The 20,286-nt window shown below is 34.7% G+C and overlaps 1 protein-coding gene across 1 annotated transcript in view; it reads left to right on the forward strand.

Moving 5' to 3' along the window:
• LOC128237906 (neurogenic locus notch homolog protein 1-like) overlaps positions 1 to 20,286 on the forward strand; it is a 66,546-nt gene that overhangs the window by 12,657 nt on the left and 33,603 nt on the right. The window contains exons 6-23 of the mRNA XM_052953483.1: positions 483 to 611; positions 1,246 to 1,359; positions 5,098 to 5,211; positions 6,976 to 7,089; positions 8,455 to 8,568; positions 9,124 to 9,237; positions 9,852 to 9,965; positions 10,148 to 10,261; positions 10,578 to 10,688; positions 13,510 to 13,623; positions 13,739 to 13,852; positions 14,356 to 14,469; positions 15,131 to 15,244; positions 15,585 to 15,695; positions 16,868 to 16,981; positions 17,098 to 17,211; positions 17,616 to 17,729; positions 18,033 to 18,146. Coding sequence (XP_052809443.1) covers positions 483 to 611; positions 1,246 to 1,359; positions 5,098 to 5,211; positions 6,976 to 7,089; positions 8,455 to 8,568; positions 9,124 to 9,237; positions 9,852 to 9,965; positions 10,148 to 10,261; positions 10,578 to 10,688; positions 13,510 to 13,623; positions 13,739 to 13,852; positions 14,356 to 14,469; positions 15,131 to 15,244; positions 15,585 to 15,695; positions 16,868 to 16,981; positions 17,098 to 17,211; positions 17,616 to 17,729; positions 18,033 to 18,146 — 2,061 coding nt within the window. The remainder of the gene's footprint in view (positions 1 to 482; positions 612 to 1,245; positions 1,360 to 5,097; positions 5,212 to 6,975; positions 7,090 to 8,454; positions 8,569 to 9,123; positions 9,238 to 9,851; positions 9,966 to 10,147; positions 10,262 to 10,577; positions 10,689 to 13,509; positions 13,624 to 13,738; positions 13,853 to 14,355; positions 14,470 to 15,130; positions 15,245 to 15,584; positions 15,696 to 16,867; positions 16,982 to 17,097; positions 17,212 to 17,615; positions 17,730 to 18,032; positions 18,147 to 20,286) is intronic.

The raw sequence follows: 20,286 nt of genomic DNA on the forward strand, positions 1-20,286 counted from the left end.
CATCATCCGTTTGCTGTAATAGTATTGTGTTGTAACTATAGTCTCTTATATCTCTTATTTTGAGTGACAATACTTTTATTGTTATGTTATCATGAAATGTATGAATAGTAGTATTGCCACTGGTGACACTTTTATGAACTATGAAACTTAAACTGGTGGTGTGTAAACTTATTTATACTCTCAACCGGGCCTTGTCAATCCGGCGAGTGCTCCGATATAAGATTGTTAGTCATTATTTTAAGCATAGTGCACAGACAGAATGTAACCCTGGTTAGAGCTACCCTGGTTCTTTAACGTGTATGTAAGGTAAAGCACTGTCACACTGGACACCCATTTAACCCACCAGGAAGACGATTAGTATTGCTTTAGTGGTGAGACATGGAATCAAACCTGTGGCCCCTGGATTGACAGTCAAGTTTGTAACAAGTAGACCACAGATCCGCCCCAAATTTAAACTAAATCGCATTGTTCTATTTATACAGGTCAAATCGGTGATTTGTGTAACACTGTCACCAACTTGTGTGACAATCTCATCAACGCCAATTGTAGCGGCCTAGGCATCTGTAGTTGTTTGACTGGATATAATGCCGTCAGTTCTTTTGCTTGTCAAGGTATGTGAGCCAGTTATTTCTAAGCTAAGCCTGAAATATTTTAAAGCTGCACTCTCACAGATTTACCTTTTTGACAACTTTTTTTATATTTAATATTGGAATGAGCCGAGTTTTGCGTAACTATCTGCAAACCAGTGATAAAAGACTGCTGACAAAAGATCAGATCGCAGATGTTCATGTTTCCATTCGAAAATTAATGTTTTATGGCTTAAAGCGTTACTAACGGTTTAAAAAATGCATTAAACATCAATTTTTGAACTGAAATATAAAAATCTGCGATCTATTTTATCAGCAGTATTACATAACTGGTGGCCATGCATTTTTCACATAAATTAAAAGACAAAAAACAAAACAAAAAAACAACATTAAATCTGTGAGAGTGCAGCTTTAACTTAGCTTAGAATTGTTAAGCTTATTTGGACTAATAGCTTTTCAAATCCTATTAAAACTGAATAAAACACTAGAGATACTTTTTTTATTGCCATCAACTCTAATTACCAATTTAAAGCTTATTTTCTTTTTTCCTAGAGCATTTTTATCATTATGTTTCGAAATAAAAGAAAAAAAGTATATTTACATTTATATTATAATAACATGGCCATGTCAAACCTGGATGGTTGTTATTCTGTTATAGACACCGACGAGTGTGCTTCGAATCCTTGTATAAATGGAGGCACGTGTAACGACCTTATCGACGGGTTCACGTGCACGTGCGAAGCTGGCTTCCAGGGAACCACGTGTCAAACAAGTACTTCTATAATTTGTTTATAAATTAATTCATTCATTTATTCATTTACTTATTCACTTATTGATTTATTTATTTCTTCGTTCGCTCATTTCTGCGTTTATTCGTTCTTTCGTGCAAGTATTCGATTGGTCGTGCATTTATGCGTTCTTTGGTGCATTTATTCGATCGTTCGTGCATTTATGTACATTTTTTCGTTCTTTCGTGAGTTTATTCGACGTTCGTTCATTTATTCCGTTGTTCGTGTTTTTTATTCCTTCGTTCGAGCATTTATTCGTGCATTTATTCGTTAGTTCGTGCATTTATTCGGTTGTTCGTGCATTAACTCGTTAGTTCGTGCATTTATTCGATCGTTCTTGCATTTATGCGCTCGTCCATGCAGTTATTCGAGCATATATTCCTTCGGTCTTGCATTTATTCGTGCATTTATTCGTTCGATCGTGCATTTATTCGTGCATTTATTCCTTCGGTCGTGCATTTATTCGTGCATTTATTCATTCGGTCTTGCATTTATTCGTGCATTTATTCGTTCGGTCGTGCATTTATTCGTGCATTTATTCCTTCGGTCTTGCATTTATTCGTGCATTTATTCGTTCGATCGTGCATTTATTCGTGCATTTATTCCTTCGGTCGTGCATTTATGTACATTTTTGTTCTTTCGTGAATTTATTCGACGTTCGTTCATTTATTCCGTTGTTCGTGTTTTTATTCCTTCGTTCGAGCATTTATTCGTGCATTTATTAGTTAGTTCGTGCATTTATTCGGTCGTTCGTGCATTAACTCGTTAGTTCGTGCATTTATTCGATCGTTCGTGCATTTATGCGCTCGTTCATGCAATTATTCGAGCATTTATTTCTTCGTTCGTGCATTTATTCGCTCGTTCGTGCATTTATTCGTGCATTTATTCGTTCGATCGTGCATTTATTCGTGCATATATTCATTCGGTCGTGCATTTATTCGTGCATTTATTCGTGCATTTATTCGTTCGATCGTGCATTTATTTGATCGTTCGTGCATTTACTCGTTCGTTCGTGCATTAACTTGATCGTTCGTGCATTTATGAGATCATTTGTGCATTTATTCGTGCATTATTCGTTCGATCGTCCATTTATTTGATCGTTCGTGCATTTATTCGATCGTTCGTGCATTTATTTGTGCATTTATTAATTATGTTTGCACTTATTCATTCGTTCATTCATTTGTTCGTTCGTTCATTCATTATTCGTTCGATCGTTCGTTCGTTCGTTCGTTCGTTCATTCATTCATTATTTGATTAATTCAATTGTTTATTTATATATTTCCTCACTCACTCACTCCCTCACTCACTCACTCCCTCCCTCACTCACTCACTCACTCACTCACTCACTCACTCACTCACTCACTCACTCACTCACTCACTCACTCACTCACTCACTCACTCACTCACTCACTCACTCACTCACTCACTCACTCACTCACTCACTCACTCACTCACTCACTCACTCACTCACTCACTCACTCACTCACTCACTCACTCACTCACTCACTCACTCACTCACTCACTCACTCACTCACTCACTCACTCACTCACTCACTCACTCACTCACTCACTCACTCACTCACTCACTCACTCACTCACTCACTCACTCACTCACTCACTCACTCACTCACTCACTCACTCACTCACTCACTCACTCACTCACTCACTCACTCACTCCCTCCCTCCCTCACTCACTCACTCACTCACTCACTCACTCACTCACTCACTCACTCACTCACTCACTCACTCACTCACTCACTCACTCACTCACTCACTCACTCACTCACTCACTCACTCACTCACTCACTCACTCACTCACTCACTCACTCACTCACTCACTCACTCACTCACTCACTCACTCACTCACTCACTCACTCACTCACTCACTCACTCACTCACTCACTCACTCACTCACTCACTCACTCACTCACTCACTCACTCACTCACTCACTCACTCACTCACTCACTCATCCCTTTATTCATTCATCCCTTTATTCATTCATTCGTTCATGTACCTAAACGAACACCGAATATTCTTAAGTATCTTAAACGAAAACCGAAAATGCATAATTCCCTTATATCTTATATCACTGGTTTGCAGATAAGAAACCGAAGATTCAGACGTTTCTATTCAACAGCGACCGAAGATTCATATGTACCTATTCAACGAAAACCGAAGATTCTTAAGTACCTATTCAACGAAAACCGAACGTTCATATGTACCTATTATTAAACGAAAACCGAATATTCATATGTACCTATTAAACGAAAACCGAAGATTCATATGTTACCTATTAAACGAAAATCGAAGATTCATAAGTACAAATTCAACGAAAACCGAAGATTCATATGTACCTATTAAACGAAAACCGAAGATTCATATGTACCTATTAAACGAAAACCGAAGATTCATATGTACCTATTAAACGAAAACCGAAGATTCATATGTACCTATTAAACGAAAACCGAAGATTCATATGTACCTATTAAACGAAAACCGAAGATTCATAAAAACCGATTAAACGAAAGCCGAAATTATTAAACGAATTTGATCAAGTAGTGTTAAGGCCATGTAAAATGATAATCTCATGATAATATTTCAAACGCTTCAATAATATCATATAGTTTACTCTTGAACTTTGTACTTGTAATTTTCTTAGTGATATTATTTGTTATTATCATGGACAAACATGTTATTATTATGTATTTACAACACTATTCTGTATGTATTTTGGGCTGGCGGCCTTGCATTACAGATAAACATTCGTATTGGTCTTCATATATTTAACCAAAAACAATGTAGATTAGAAAACTCTACCAACATTGAACCAATATTAAATTGCAATCTGTAAAGAATCCAGTCAAACATATTATTATTTACAGATCTTTACATATCCAGTCAAACAGAAAATTATTTACAGATCTTTACATATCCAGTCAAACAGAAAATTATTTACAGGTCTATACATATCCAGTCAAACAGAAAATTATTTACAGATCTTAACATATCCAGTCAAACAGAGATATTTTTAGAGATCTCTACATATCCAAGTAAACAGAGATCTCTTTACAGATCTTTACATATCCAATTAAACAGAGAATTATTTACATATCTTTACATATCCAGTCAAACAGAGAATTATTTACATATCTATACATATCCAGTCAAACAGAGAATTATTAACAGATCTTTACATATCCAGTCAAACAGAGGTTTATTAACAAATCTTTACATATCCAGTCAAACAGAGATCTCTTTTCCGATCTTTTCATATCCAGCCAAACAGAGGTTTATTTACCGACCTTTACATATCCAGTCAAACAGAGGTTTATTAACAAATCTTTACATATCCAGTCAAACAGAGGTTTATTTACCAATCTTTACATATCCAGTCAAAGTGTGGTTTATTTACAGATCTTTACATATCCATTCAAACAGATGGTTTATTTACCGATCGTTACATATCCATTCAAACAGATGGTTTATTTACCGATCTTTACATATACAGTCAAACAGTGGTTTATTTACAGATCTTTACATATCCATTCAAACATATGGTTTATTTACAGATCGTTACATATCCATTCAAACAGATGGTTTATTTACCGATCGTTACATATCCAGTCTAACAGAGATGTATTTACATATCGTTACATATCCAGTTAAGCAGAGATTTATTTACAGATCGTTACATATCCAGTCTAACAGTGATTTCTTACAGATATAAACGAGTGCGCGTTGACACCTTGCCAGAACTTTGGCACGTGTACAGATGGGATCAACGAGTACACGTGCTCGTGTGTTGCGGGCTATAATGGACTAAAGTGTGAAAACAGTATGTTTTTGTGTACATGAACTAACTGTTCGACACTCTTGCTTTTTAATCATATGGCTTTTGTTCATTTTATTGTGATTTCTAAAATAGTAGAGCTTTGGGAACGAAATGGGATGCCAATCTGTCTAATAGTATACTGTTAATGTATTCGATGTCCAATTAAGCATTTCATTATCTCGTTCCATTAGTGATTATGTTAAATTTTGCCTGGTATAAAAGTTGGTATCATTTAACGGGTATTGATTGTTAGTTATTGAATGACAAGTTTGAAGCTGCACTCCCACAGAGATACCATTTTTACAAGTGTTTTGTTGTTGTTTTTGTCTTGGTAAGAGCAACTTTTTGCGTAAATATCTGCAAACCAATGATAAAAGACTGCTGACAAAAGATCAGATTGCAGATTTTCATATTTCCGTTCGAAAATTAATGTTTTATGGCTTTAACCGTAACTAACGGTTTAAGGAAAATGCATATAACATACATTTTTGAACTAGAATGTATCTATATTTTTGTCAGCAGTCTTATATAACTGGTTTCCATGTATTTTCGCAAAAATCGGCTCTTTCCAAGACAAAAAATAAAAAAAGGTGTCAAAACGTTAAATCTGTGACATTGTAGCTTTAATACATACTAAATATATTAAGTTTTTGTAGGGATTTTTTTGTCATTATTTCAACTGAAAACGGGCGTGAATATTCCTATTTCTGTATCTACCTTTTTGCACTATTTGGTTCATATTCATTATATATGTTTATACATATTATACCTAACATAAATGTACATAGAAAGTCGATCGGTCCATATACCGGTGTATTTTAATCAAGAATCCAGTTTTATGACATCAGCGGTCCATATCATATTTTTGGCCGGTCCGGACCCCGCCAAAAATAATATAGACAGCTGACGTCATAAAAATGGAGAGTACGACTTGCGATTTTCACAACGGCAAACAATTGTCGCAATTGAACATTATTTGGTTGTTCAATGAAAAACATTAGTAACGGTTTCAAAATATTGAATAGTTATATGAAATGTTCGGTATAATATAAAGAATATAGCACACGACTTCGGTCCATATACTTACGCCTCGGTCCTTATACACCTTCTTTGGCTGACTGTCCGGTCCTTATAATGCATCATGGCCCACAGTGGTGTGTTATATTTCTTAAATATGTTTAACACATAATTTCTCTACTCTTAAAACCCTTTCAAATGATAATCAATGGAATCATTAGAAATCCAAAATATACATAAATCTATATTGGAAACCATAGTGGGGAATTATGTGACTTAAAGGGGTTCTCACGTAGGTCGCCACGGGTCACAAGCGATGTAAACAAACAATTGAGTGACGTTAATGTTTAAATAACGTTTTTGATTCCTCACCCCGATACCTTAATGACAGATATCCATTGTGTCGCAGTATTTCTGGTTACAGCTTAATGTAACCAGCGTTATTGCGGTGCACAGTCCTTTTTACCATACCAGTCTATACTTCCGTAACAAGTCTATTACTCTAGAATCTATCCGATGACGTCAGCGCTTACCTTGTTACTTCCCTTTATCTTCTACGACTTTCGAGAAGGTAGCCCGTACATACTACGAGATAAATCAATTTTACTAACGATGTTTTAATTTTGAATTTAAAAATGTAATTTAAGAAAATAAACTACTGAATAAACTTTAAAAAGTACACTTATAATATAATTCTGCCAGTTAATTGTTTTAGCTACGAAACCATAACATTCATCATTCAATATTCAGACATCGACGAGTGTGCGTCGGTCACATGTCAGAATGGCGGCGCATGTGTGGACGGCGTCAACTTTTTCACGTGTAATTGTTTGGCTGGGTACACCGGAAGCACGTGCGAAACAAGTAAGATTAAGCAATTGACCTTTAAGATATGTTAGTTCTCGTTATAAAAGAAAGTAATGTTATTTGTTTTATAAAATACGGCCTGAGAGTTTAGCTTGAAGCTGGACTTTTAAAGTGACACTCGTATTCAAAATATATACATACACATGCATTACAAACATGAGTTTTGGGTGATAAACCTTTTACTGCTTCCTAAATAGTGCAGTTATGGAAAATAGGTATTATTGATAACAAGATTGTAACCGTGTATTTAAAAGCTGAAAACGCATTTTTTTAAATAATTGGTGAGTGCTAAAAGATTTACAGCAATCTACTATCGTCTTATAAGGCAAACAAATCTTACTTTCTAAATATTTCGCTTCAACAATATGATTTTGAGAAGTAAAACATTGTCAGTAGTAATAAATAGTTTAAAGGACAAAACAAATTACTTCATTCTCTATTGTAGGCTAATGATATAAAGTTTCCTATCAAAATACTGAATTCTTTACAACGCATAACCATACGCATTTACTTCGTATCATTTTATGGAAGGTAGCGATGTAAAGGTCTGCATGTTCCTTGGATTTTCATTTAAAGTGGTTCACGGTGATCAGGTCTCGCCCAAAACATGTACAATTTTGCCTGCACACTCCGATATGAAAAGGAATAACAAGTTTCACTGGTTCCGAAATCAAAGCTGAATCTTCAAAAAAACATATAGTCACCATATCAGCAAAGAAATGAAGTAGACTTTTACACACCTGAACGGTAGAAGGACTTTAAGATACAGGCTTACTCACAAACAAGATATAATTGTTTTATTACACCAAAAAGGATGGATAAATGTCGAAAACAATGGTTCCTATAAAGGAAACTGAGTTTAATTGGAAAGAAAGGTGCAGAAAACATGGTTATTTGACCGTATGACACGATAGAAGATCACAGTAAATCTTTAAGCATTCATCAATCATTTAATATTTTTTGTGTTTTCAGCTATTAGATAAATAGTTAAATATATAATCGTGTTATCAATAATTAATATTTTCCATAGATGCGTTATTTAGTACGTAGTGAAAGGTGTATCACTTAAAGTTTATGTCTGTTATACATGTATATGTAATGATTTTGAAGAAGAGTGTCACTTAAACACATAAACCTTGCAAATTTCGGAAAGAAAGAGAGTGGGATAGAAAACAGAAACAATATTGCAGTTTATATTACTGGAAATTTACAAATAAAACTTTAGAAATAAAATTATTAGATTTGGGCTTTCTTTTTCAAAAGTGTACCGTTTCGAGGTGCTTACATTGTTTCCAATGAAAGTATTGTTATTATTATAATAACTGTTGATTAATGATAATTGCACTTGTAATATAAATTCAGATATCAACGAGTGTGCGGGTGTCACCTGCAACAATGGCGGCGCGTGTTTAGATGGTGTCAATATGTTTACCTGCCAATGCCTCACGGGATTCGAAGGGGCGGACTGTGGAACGAGTAAAGCAATACTTATTTTAACTTTTCTTTGTGGTAGTCTTTGAGTTGGTGCTTTTGTACAGCAAAGCCTAAGCGCAATGAATCCAAAGCCACTCCCGAAACAAAACATGTGTTACCCCCTCTGTGAATTCAGATCATACCTTAATTTCCCTACTATAAAAACCTGTTTAGATAGTTAACACTGTGTTTTCTGGTTCCGTATCATACAGAAGCCAAGTTCGCATGCGGAAATCTACTTCCGTAATACTACGCGAAATAAAAGGGACATTTTTGTCAAATTTAAATGTTTTGTTAAGAGTATTCTGTTTTTCTATTAAAAATAGCTCAAAGGTATCAATTACAAGAGAAACTATGTTAATCAATTGATCTATTGGATTGCATCAATTCTCCTTGCTTGCGTAAATATTTATCCAACTCGACCTTCGGTCTCGTGCGTATGGACTTAACGCAATCAACCTGAAGAGATACAACTTACTAACACAATATTCCCTGTATAACCGAAACAAACAGTAATTCACTATATCTTCTTGTTTCATAATTGTTGCTTAACTTCAGATATTGACGACTGTGTCACCAATCAGTGTCAGAACGGCGCCACATGTGTTGACGGTGTCGACGATTACACGTGCGAGTGTGTCGATGGATATTCTGGAACGTTCTGTCAAATTGGTAATTGATGTCTTATATCTATTGATCCCCAGTTTTTGAACGGGGCCCCTCACGAACAACTTCATAGTAGGCTAATCAATTCCTTAAGACAATCGTTACACGGTAAAGCGGTCAAGATAGTCCGCGCCTGTCAATGATACACATGAAATCTTAAAATTTCAACACAATCTGAAAAGATGTACTCTCGGTGACACCATTCATCAGCTCTTTCAGTGCTTTGATATAGGTATAAAATTATGAAAAATGCCAAATTTGTCGTTACCTATTGTTAAACATAGTCTGGGATAGGCGCCATTTTGTTTCTTGTGTTCCTTTCTTAACTTTATCAATAAACAGAAATCAAGCGTCAACATTAAAACGTTGATTAAAGCATCGTTTTGGCCATTGCGGCCTTAATCAGGTTTGATACAATGCAGGAATAAAACCGGCTTTTTATTAAAAATGTACCTGTAGGAAAATATAAAAAAACACTAAAAAATTACTAAAATTAACATATAGATATATATTTATATAGTTTGGTTCAAATTTCAATTAATTACATAATATATTATATATGTAATGAGACTAAAATACCAAAAAGTAATCAATCTGGTGGACGTACATCAATGTTTCAGACAACGACGATTGTGTATCGCACGGGTGTTTGAACGGCGCGGCGTGTGTCGATGAACCCGGCAGTTACTCGTGCAAATGTGTTAGCGGATACAGCGGAGATTTCTGTGAAACAAGTACGGCTAAACTTTATATATTTGGACCAACCAATATACAAGTGGTAAACGTTTTTGGCATTGAAAAAAACAGATTGGTGAATCTATATTGTGTTTAGCATATTTACAAAACAACAACGTGTTTGAAATGTTAATTAAACACATTTGACGATAACATTTATAGAAATCAATTCTGTTTCCAGACGACAATGACTGCTCCACAAACCCATGTCTCAATAGTGGCGCATGCGCAGACGGGATCAACATGTACACGTGCACGTGCATTCCGGGATACACAGGAACTAACTGTGAAACAGGTGTGTACAAACGTCGCAATGTGTTTCAATGTCGAAATAACCCCAAACTGCAATAATTTTAATATTATTATGTTGCAGTATGTAAATCACTTTGCCATCTATTTCACTGTGATTCTATTCAAAATTGTCATTTGAATACTTTTTATATATAATTTGAGAAAAAAAAATAGTTAAGTACATATTTACGCATATTACTGGCTCCATTCCGCAAACAAACATAACGTTCTAGTTCGTTGTATTGCCTAAACAATATTTGAATGAAAAAACTATACGGCAATCGAAATGTGAAAGAAAATCCACAATTTGTAATTTCCAGATATTAATGACTGCAGCCCTAATCCATGTGAAAACGGTATTTGCAGTGACCTGGTCTCCGATTTCACGTGCGCCTGTACAGCTGGTTACACTGGCAAAACGTGCAATGTCGGTAAGCTATTTTGTTAATAAAATAGAGCTTTTCTTGACATTTTCATTGTATTGGTACACCTAAATCCCAGCACCGTCAGTACTTTGATTTTACCATGTTAACATTTTAAACGCACCATACCTCACCACTTATATAGTAATTCTTCACTATTTTTTTTATAATTTAGCGCACATCTCATTTAAACACACATAAATATATTCACATATTCTTCATCCACACGGATATCTGAATTTGCCAATTTGCAAATAGCCAAGCCCCCTACGCACTACGGACGTAATTCTGCCTACAGCATTCCTTTCCCCTCCGAGAAAACTCGTCCCGAAACCTGCCCCGGGAAACCCGCGGATAAAACATCTTCGTTCCGGCAGTTGTATTCATTTCACCACTGTCACCATTTGTAACGTGCGAGGACAAAGACGCAACAGATCCAGAGAAAAGCATGCTCAGCACAGAAGGGGTCGATTGGTCTTTATATACACATATTCTTCATCCACATGGAGATCTGGTTATGCCAATTTGCAAATAACCAAGCCCCCTACGCACTACGACATCAGTTCCGACTACAGCGGAACGTTACATTCCTTTCCCATCAAACTCCGGTTCGGCAGTTGTCGTCATTCCACCGCTACCACCATTTTTTGTAACGTGTGAGGCAATAGACGCAACAGATACATTCAGGGAAAAGCATTCTCAACCCTGAAGGGGTCGACTGATCTCGATATACACAAGTCATATTCCTTATGACATGAATCATGTTTCCATTTCAAGTGAAAACCTTTATCATCCAGATGAAAAGAATTTTATTATAACATGTTTAAATTTTTGTTTCGCCAACATCATCCTCATTTGTTACCAAGTTTCAAATCTATTTGACCAAACCCACCATACGTAACTGTAAGTAATTTGATAATGATTAGTTTAATTTGAAAACACGCATCCTTCAATACAGCCAGTACCAAAAAATTTGATAGTATTTGCATTTGATTTGAGACCCCTCCACCTAACCACCACGCACAGTTGATAAACTTGCTATGTCTTTTATTTGTACATCCTTATCATCAAGCACTGCCAGTACTTTGATTTCATCAAAATATAATACCATTATGTTTCATCCATCAGTACTTTGATTTGACCAAAATATATTACCCTCATCTTTCATTCATCAGTACTTTGATTTGACCAAAATATAATACCCTTATCTTTCATCTACCGGTACTTTGATTCGACCAAATATTATACCCTTATCTCTTATCCATCAGTACTTTGATTTGACCGAAATGTAATATCCTTATTTTTCATCAACCAGTACTTTGATTTGACCAAAATATAATACCCTTATCTTTCATCCTTCAGTACTTTGATTTGACCAAAATATAATACCATTATCTTTCATCCATCAGTACTTTGATTTGACCAAAATAAAATACCCTTACCTTTCATCCATCAGTACTTTGATTTGACCAAAATATAATTCCCTTATCTTTCATCCGTCAGTACTTTGATTTGACCAATATGTAATACCCTTATCTTTCATCTACCGGTACTTTGATTTGACCAAAATATAATACCATTATCTTTCATCTACCGGTACTTTGGTTTGACCAAAATATAATTCCCTTATCTTTCATCCGTCAGTACTTTGATTTGACCAAAATAAAATACCCTTACCTTTCATCCATCAGTACTTTGATTTGACCAAAATATAATACCCTTATCTTTCATCTACCGGTACTTTGATTTGACCAAAATTTTATACCCTTATCTTTCATCCATCAGTACTTTTATTTGACCAAAATGTTATATCCTTATTTTTCATCCACCAGTACTCAGATTTGACCAAAATATTATACCCTTATCTTTCATCCATCAGTACTTTTATTTGACCAAAATGTTATATCCTTATTTTTCATCCACCAGTACTCAGGATTTGACCAAAATATTATACCCTTATATTTCATCCATCAGTACTTTGATTTGACCAAAATGTAATACCATTATCTTTAATCCATCAGTACTTTGATTTGACTAAAATATAATACCCTTACCTTTCATCCATCAGTACTTTGATTTGACCAAAATATAATTCCCTTATCTTTCATCCGTCAGTTCTTTGATTTGACCAATATGTAATACCCTTATCTTTCATCTACCGTTACTTTGATTTGACCAAAATATAATACCATTATCTTTCATCTACCGGTACTTTGGTTTGACCAAAATGTTATATCCATATTTTTCATCCACCAGTACTCTGATTTGACCAAAATATTACACCCTTATCTTTCTTCCATCAGTACTTTTATTTGACCAAAATGTTATATCCTTATTTTTCATCCACCAGTACTCAGGATTTGACCAAAATATTATACCCTTATCTTTCATCCTTCAGTACTTTGATTTGACCAGAATGTAATACCATTATCTTTCATCCATCAGTACTTTGATTTGACCAAAATATAATACCCTAACCGTTCATCCATCAGTACTTTGATTTGACCAAAATATAATACCCTTATCTTTCATCCGTCAGTACTTTGATTTGGCCAATATGTTATACCCTTATCTTTCACCTACCGGTACTTTGATTTGACCAAATATAATACCCTTATCTTTTATCTAGCGGTACTTTGGTTTGACCAGAATGTAATACCCTTATCTTTCATCCATCAGCACTTTGATTTGTCCAAAATATAATACCCTTATTTTTCATCCATTTTTTTGTATTTGACCACGTTATGACAAGTAATAATCATACATAATTACACTATTTTGATTGATCATAGCTACGAGTAACACTACGAATGTGTGGTCATATTTTCAGATATTGACGAATGCCTGCCTCCTCCATGTCAACACGGTGGCACGTGCACAGACGCTGTTGACGGATACCAGTGCACGTGTGCTGATGGTTATGAAGGAGTAGACTGTGAAACTAGTAAGATATTCCCTGTTTATTCTAGAATGCATTGAACATTTTGTTTGTGAATGTCATTCAGAAATAAAAGTTATCCCTTATATATTTTTTTTACTATATTATTTCACAACTTCAGATATTGACGAGTGTGCCACAAATACGTGTCAGAACAGCGGCACGTGTGTGGACGGTGTTGACGCGTTTACGTGCGAGTGTTTGGATGGATATTCTGGAACGTTCTGTCAAATTGGTATCCACTGTTGTATATCTAGCACTTAAATTTCTTTTAGTAATAGGTATCAGTTCACGAAAGATGCTAATTTTTTTTTGGCTTAATATTGTTAAATAGTGTTCGGGATGAGGCGCCATTTTGTTTCTCTTGTTCCTTTCTTAACGTTATCAAAAAATAAAAATATATCATAATCATCGGATGAGTGGCCATTTTGTTTCTCTCTATTCTTTCCTTATTTTATCAATAAACAGAAATCCAAATCATCATCTACACATTTATTCTGTCATCGTTATGGCCGTTTTGGCCTTCATCAGATTGGATGCAATGCAGGAAAATAAACACTTTCTAATTTCGTATCGCTAGGAAAATATTTGAAAAAATCTTTTACACAGATATTTACAATTGTGAGGTATTAATTAGGTTCTCATCTTAAATCATTGAATTATTCGATAATATTATATATTCAATGCGATAAATTATCGAATAGTTTTCAATTTGATCTGCGTACATCAATATTTCAGACGACGACGATTGTGTATCGCACGGGTGTGTGAACGGCGCGGCGTGTGTCGATGAAACAAACGGTTACTCGTGCAGGTGTTCTAGCGGATTCAGCGGGAATTTCTGCGAAACAAGTACTAATGAATGATTTTATAATTATATTGTTAAATCACCATGAATAAAATTAAATTATCAAGCATTGATAAACCGCTGTGAGATGCACTCAGATTTGCCACATTTAATAATATTGTTTTAATACTCCAAAAAAGGATGAATAAATGTCGAAAACAATGGATCTTTAGAAGAATACCGAGATCAAATAGGACAAAATTAGCATAAAACACGGTATTTCTACCTTATAAGACTATAGTAGACCACAGTATTTTAGCATTCACCAATCATTTACTATTTTTGCGCTTTAAGCTATAAAATAAATTGTTACAATCTTGTTATCAGTAATTAATATTTTCCATAAATGCATTATTTAGTAAGTTGTTCAGTCAAACTTAGTTTTGTTATACATGTGTATGCATTGTTTTGAATAAGAGTGTCACTTTAAATGTATATATAAAGCTTCAAACTGTTTGCAAAGATACAAAACAACGAAGGTTTTAAAAATAAAACGAACAAAAAAAATGAACATTTACAATTGAGATTTAAAATGTTCAATCATCAAACATACAAATCCAATTTCTTTCTGTCAGAATATATCGTTATTGTATTAAATATGTCATCATGATGTTTGAATGTTTTGCACGCAACTATTTTTCAAATTATTTTCCTGTTCTCTTTCAGATGATAATGACTGCTTAACTAACCCGTGCCAGAATGGTGGCGCATGCGCAGACGGCATCAACACATACAGCTGCACGTGTATCCCGGGTTACACAGGAACTAACTGTGAAACAGGTGAATACAAACGGTGCTCTTCAATGTCGTGAGTACAAAAACTTGCTACGAGGTCAAAATAAGCCTTATATGTAATAATAGAATGTTGCAGTATACACATTATTTGTGTTTTATTTTTGTTTATGCGCTTCTTTATTAAACTGTTTATATTAATCCGTGTTATCAATTATTAGTTCAGAAAATGTAAAAAAAACAACAAGAAAATTAAAGCAAACAAATACCGAACTCCGCAAATTTAAGTAATGCTCTGGTTTTTTAATTGACTGTGAAACATTTTATTAAGAATTTCTTTTTTATCGCAATCGAAAGGTGAATGAAATCAACGATTCTGATTTTGTAGATATTAATGACTGCAGCCCAAATCCATGTGAGAACGGTGCTTGCACCGATCTGGTATCCGATTTCTCGTGCGCCTGTACAGCTGGTTACACTGGAAAAACCTGCAATGTCGGTAAGCTATTAAGTATCAAAAGAAGTGCATTTTTATCATGTTTCTATTTAATATGTACACATTATCATACAGCATCCTCAGTACGTAAGTACAGTGTCGGTAAGCAATTTAGTAGCTAAAGACCCATTTGATTTTACCATGTGTCCATTGTTTTTGTACACTTTATCCCTCAGGACTGTCGTTTGTCTGATTTAACCATGTTAAAACTGTATTCGCCCTTTTCACCATCCAGCATAGCTCCTGTTGTAATTTTACCATTTTAATATTTTTCGCATAGTTACATCACCCTCAAACACCGCCAGTACTTGATTGTTTCCATGCTTTAAGACTATTTCGCGCAACTCATCTTTCATTACTGAATGAACCATGATAATTATTTGTTTTCATTTGAAAACAATCATCTTTCAATAAAGACTGTACTTTTGATTTCGATTTGAAAACCACATCTTACAGTACCTTAAGTTCTTTGATTTCATGATATTAAATCTTGATTCACTTGTCACTGTCTGCATTTGTACACCATCATAATAAAGCACTGAAAGTTCTCTGATAAAATGTTATACCCTATTTATTCATGCACCATTTCATACAGTCGGTTTCCGGATACTTTGATCAAACCAGGGAGCTCACCAACACATTTAAACTGGTCAAGACTTATCCCATCGTCGGCAACCATGATACTTTCTTCAGTTACACTTCATACATACCGTGGGACAATTGACTGACAAAATCTCGTTTTAATGAATATGCATGAGGCAGGAGAGACATTCGCATGTTGCACTCAAATATTGTTCAATAACTGTACAGTGTCAGTAGCCTCCGTGGCCTTGTGGTCTTGACTACTGCCAAAACATGTTTGTACTGAGATGGTTCAACTCCAATAATCGCCAGAATATTTTACCGCATAGCATCTTGTACTTTGCGGAACCAATGAAACTGCCTCATTAATTATTCATGATTACGAGATATTCCTAGCCAAGTTGCCCACGGTGCACAACGAAGCATAGCGTAGTGTGTATCGGGGGTATCCGACGATGGACTTAACCACGTTTGTACGATTGGCTGATATACCTTTCCGACCTCTTTTTGGCAGGTACTTATCATACTTGATTTAACTGATTTGGTTGATCATAACTACGACTGATACCACGAATATGACCACATTTTTTCAGATATTAACGAATGCCTGCCTCCTCCATGTAAAAACGGCGGCACGTGCACAGACCTTGTTGATGGACACTTTTGCACGTGCAATGATGGTTTTGATGGGGACAACTGTGAAAATGGTAAGACGGTAACTTTTATTTTAGAATGCATCGAAAGAATTTCGTGTGTGTTTGTCATTAGAAACAAAGAAAAATCTCTTAAATCGTTTTGCTACTAAAATATAACACAACTTCAGATATTGACGAGTGTGCCACAAATCCGTGTCAGAACAGCGGCACGTGTGTGGACGGCGTCGACGCGTTTACGTGCGAGTGTGTTGATGGATATTCTGGGACGTTTTGTCAAATTGGTAACCTCTGTTTTATTTCTAATGTTTGACAGTTTCTGTCATGGGTATCAGATTACGGGAAATGCCAAATATGTCGCTACCTATTGTAAAATAGATGAGGCGCCATTTTGTTTCTCTTTGCACCTAGCTAAAATTTATCAGTAACAGAAATTCAACGTCAACCTTTAAACATTGATTCTAACATCGTTTTGGACATTTTGACCTCCTTCTGGTTGGATAAATTGCAGGAAAGGATATACATCTTCCATTTTCGTACCTCTAGGAATATATATTTATTTAAGTATACACATTTTAGACATTGTGTTTACCTCTTAAAACATTAAATCATTCTATTTGCGTATATGTTTAATGCGACTTAAACACCAATTAAATTTTAATCTGATAGACGTACATCAATCTTTCAGACGACGATGATTGTGTATCGCACGGGTGTTTGAACGGCGCCGCGTGCGTCGATGAACCCGGTGGTTACACGTGCACGTGTTCCAGTGGATTCAACGGGGATTTCTGTGAAACAAGTACGGCTAATAATTATCTTGTATAACCAACATCTATGCGATCAAATAATTAAGCATTGACGAAAAGCCATAAAAAGTAATGAAACAAAACAACGGTTTTGAAAGTAAAACAAACTACATTTCGAAAACCTTCGAATTAAATCTCAATTGAAATTTTAAGTGTACAGAAATCATTTAAAAATAGCCGATTTCCTTCTGTGAAAACATATATTGTTATCAAACCAAATTTGTCATATTTTGATGTTTTTCTATGCAAAGTATATGGAGCTAGTATTAAAATTGCTTTGCCTTTTCCTTTTCCAGACGTCAATGAGTGCTCAACAAACCCGTGCCAGAATGGTGGCGCATGCACAGACGGGGTCAACATGTACACATGCTCGTGTATCCCGGGTTACACAGGAACTAACTGTGAAACAAGTGAGTACAAACGGTGCTTCACTGTCGAAATTACGCCAAAATGTTATCACTATATATTGCAATATGTTAACTACTGTCAATCAATTTCACTGTTATTCTATCTAAACTTTATCGGAGCTTTTAAATAAGTGATTTGAATAATTTTAATTTGTTATCTGAGAAAACAAAAAGTTATTTTTATTCGGTGTGTTCCCTCTTTCCCAACCATTATTTTTTCCTGTAGAAACTGAGGTTGGGGTTGGGGAGATGTGTTGTGTGTTGTAACAATAGAGTTGATAGGTGGTAATTTGCAAACACTGCTATACTGTGCTGAAAAAGTTGCGTTTCTAGCTTTGAAAAAGTTGTTCTTAAACTTCATATTATAACACAGATATAGAGCTGAATTTAATTTGCAATTCATTACAGTTCATATAATTAAAATGCAAGAATGTTCTATACTATGAAGAAAACTGTAGAATAACAAAGCACTGGGATTAAATGCAAGAATGTACTATACTATGAAGAAAACTGTAGAATAACAAAGCACTGGGATTAAATGCAAGAATGTACTATACTATGAAGAAAACTGTAGAATAACAAAGCACTGGGATTAAATGCAAGAATGTACTTTACTATGAAGAAAACTGTAGAATAACAAAGCACTGGGATTAAATGCAAGAATGTACTATACTATGAAGAAAACTGTAGAATAACAAAGCACTTGGATTTAATGCAAGAATGTTCTATACTATGAAGAAAACTGTAGAATAACAAAGCACTGGGATTAAATGCAAGAATGTACTTTACTATGAAGAAAACTGTAGAATAACAAAGCACTGGGATTAAATGCAAGAATGTTCTATACTATGAAGAAAACTGTAGAATAACAAAGCACTGGGATTAAATGCAAGAATGTACTATACTATGAAGAAAACTGTAGAATAACAAAGCACTGGGATTAAATGCAAGAATGTACTATACTTTGAAGAAAACTGTAGAATAACAAAGCACTGGGATTTAATGCAAGAATGTACTTTACTATGAAGAAAACTGTAGAATAACAAAGCACTGGGATTAAATGCAAGAATGTACTATACTATGAAGAAAACTGTAGAATAACAAAGCACTGGGATTAAATGCAAGAATGTACTATACTATGAAGAAAACTGTAGAATAACAAAGCACTGGGATTAAATGCAAGAATGTACTATACTATGAAGAAAACTGTAGAATAACAAAGCACTGGGATTAAATGCAAGAATGTACTTTACTATGAAGAAAACTGTAGAATAACAAAGCACTGGGATTAAATGCAAGAATGTTCTATACTATGAAGAAAACTGTAGAATAACAAAGCACTGGGATTTAATGCAAGAATGTTCTATACTATGAAGAAAACTGTAGAATAACAAAGCACTGGGATTAAATGCAAGAATGTACTTTACTATGAAGAAAACTGTAGAATAACAAAGCACTGGGATTTAATGCAGGAATGTTCTATACTATGAAGAAAACTGTAGAATAACAAAGCACTGGGATTAAATGCAAGAATGTACTTTACTATGAAGAAAACTGTAGAATAACAAAGCACTGGGATTAAATGCAAGAATGTTCTATACTATGAAGAAAACTGTAGAATAACAAAGCACTGGGATTAAATGCAAGAATGTACTATACTATGAAGAAAACTGTAGAATAACAAAGCACTGGGATTAAATGCAAGAATGTACTATACTATGAAGAAAACTGTAGAATAACAAAGCACTGGGATTTAATGCAAGAATGTACTTTACTATGAAGAAAACTGTAGAATAACAAAGCACTGGGATTAAATGCAAGAATGTACTATACTATGAAGAAAACTGTAGAATAACAAAGCACTGGGATTTAATGCAAGAATGTTCTATACTATGAAGAAAACTGTAGAATAACAAAGCACTGGGATTAAATGCAAGAATGTACTTTATTATAAAGAAAACTGTAGAATAACAAAGCACTGGGATTAAATGCAAGAATGTTCTATACTATGAAGAAAACTGTAGAATAACAAAGCACTTGGATTAAATGCAAGAATGTACTATACTATGAAGAAAACTGTAGAATAACAAAGCACTGGGATTTAATGCAAGAATGTTCTATACTATGAAGAAAACTGTAGAAT

Source organism: Mya arenaria, chromosome 6 (genome assembly GCF_026914265.1).
Source record: "Mya arenaria isolate MELC-2E11 chromosome 6, ASM2691426v1".
Classification (NCBI taxonomy): domain Eukaryota; kingdom Metazoa; phylum Mollusca; class Bivalvia; order Myida; family Myidae; genus Mya; species Mya arenaria.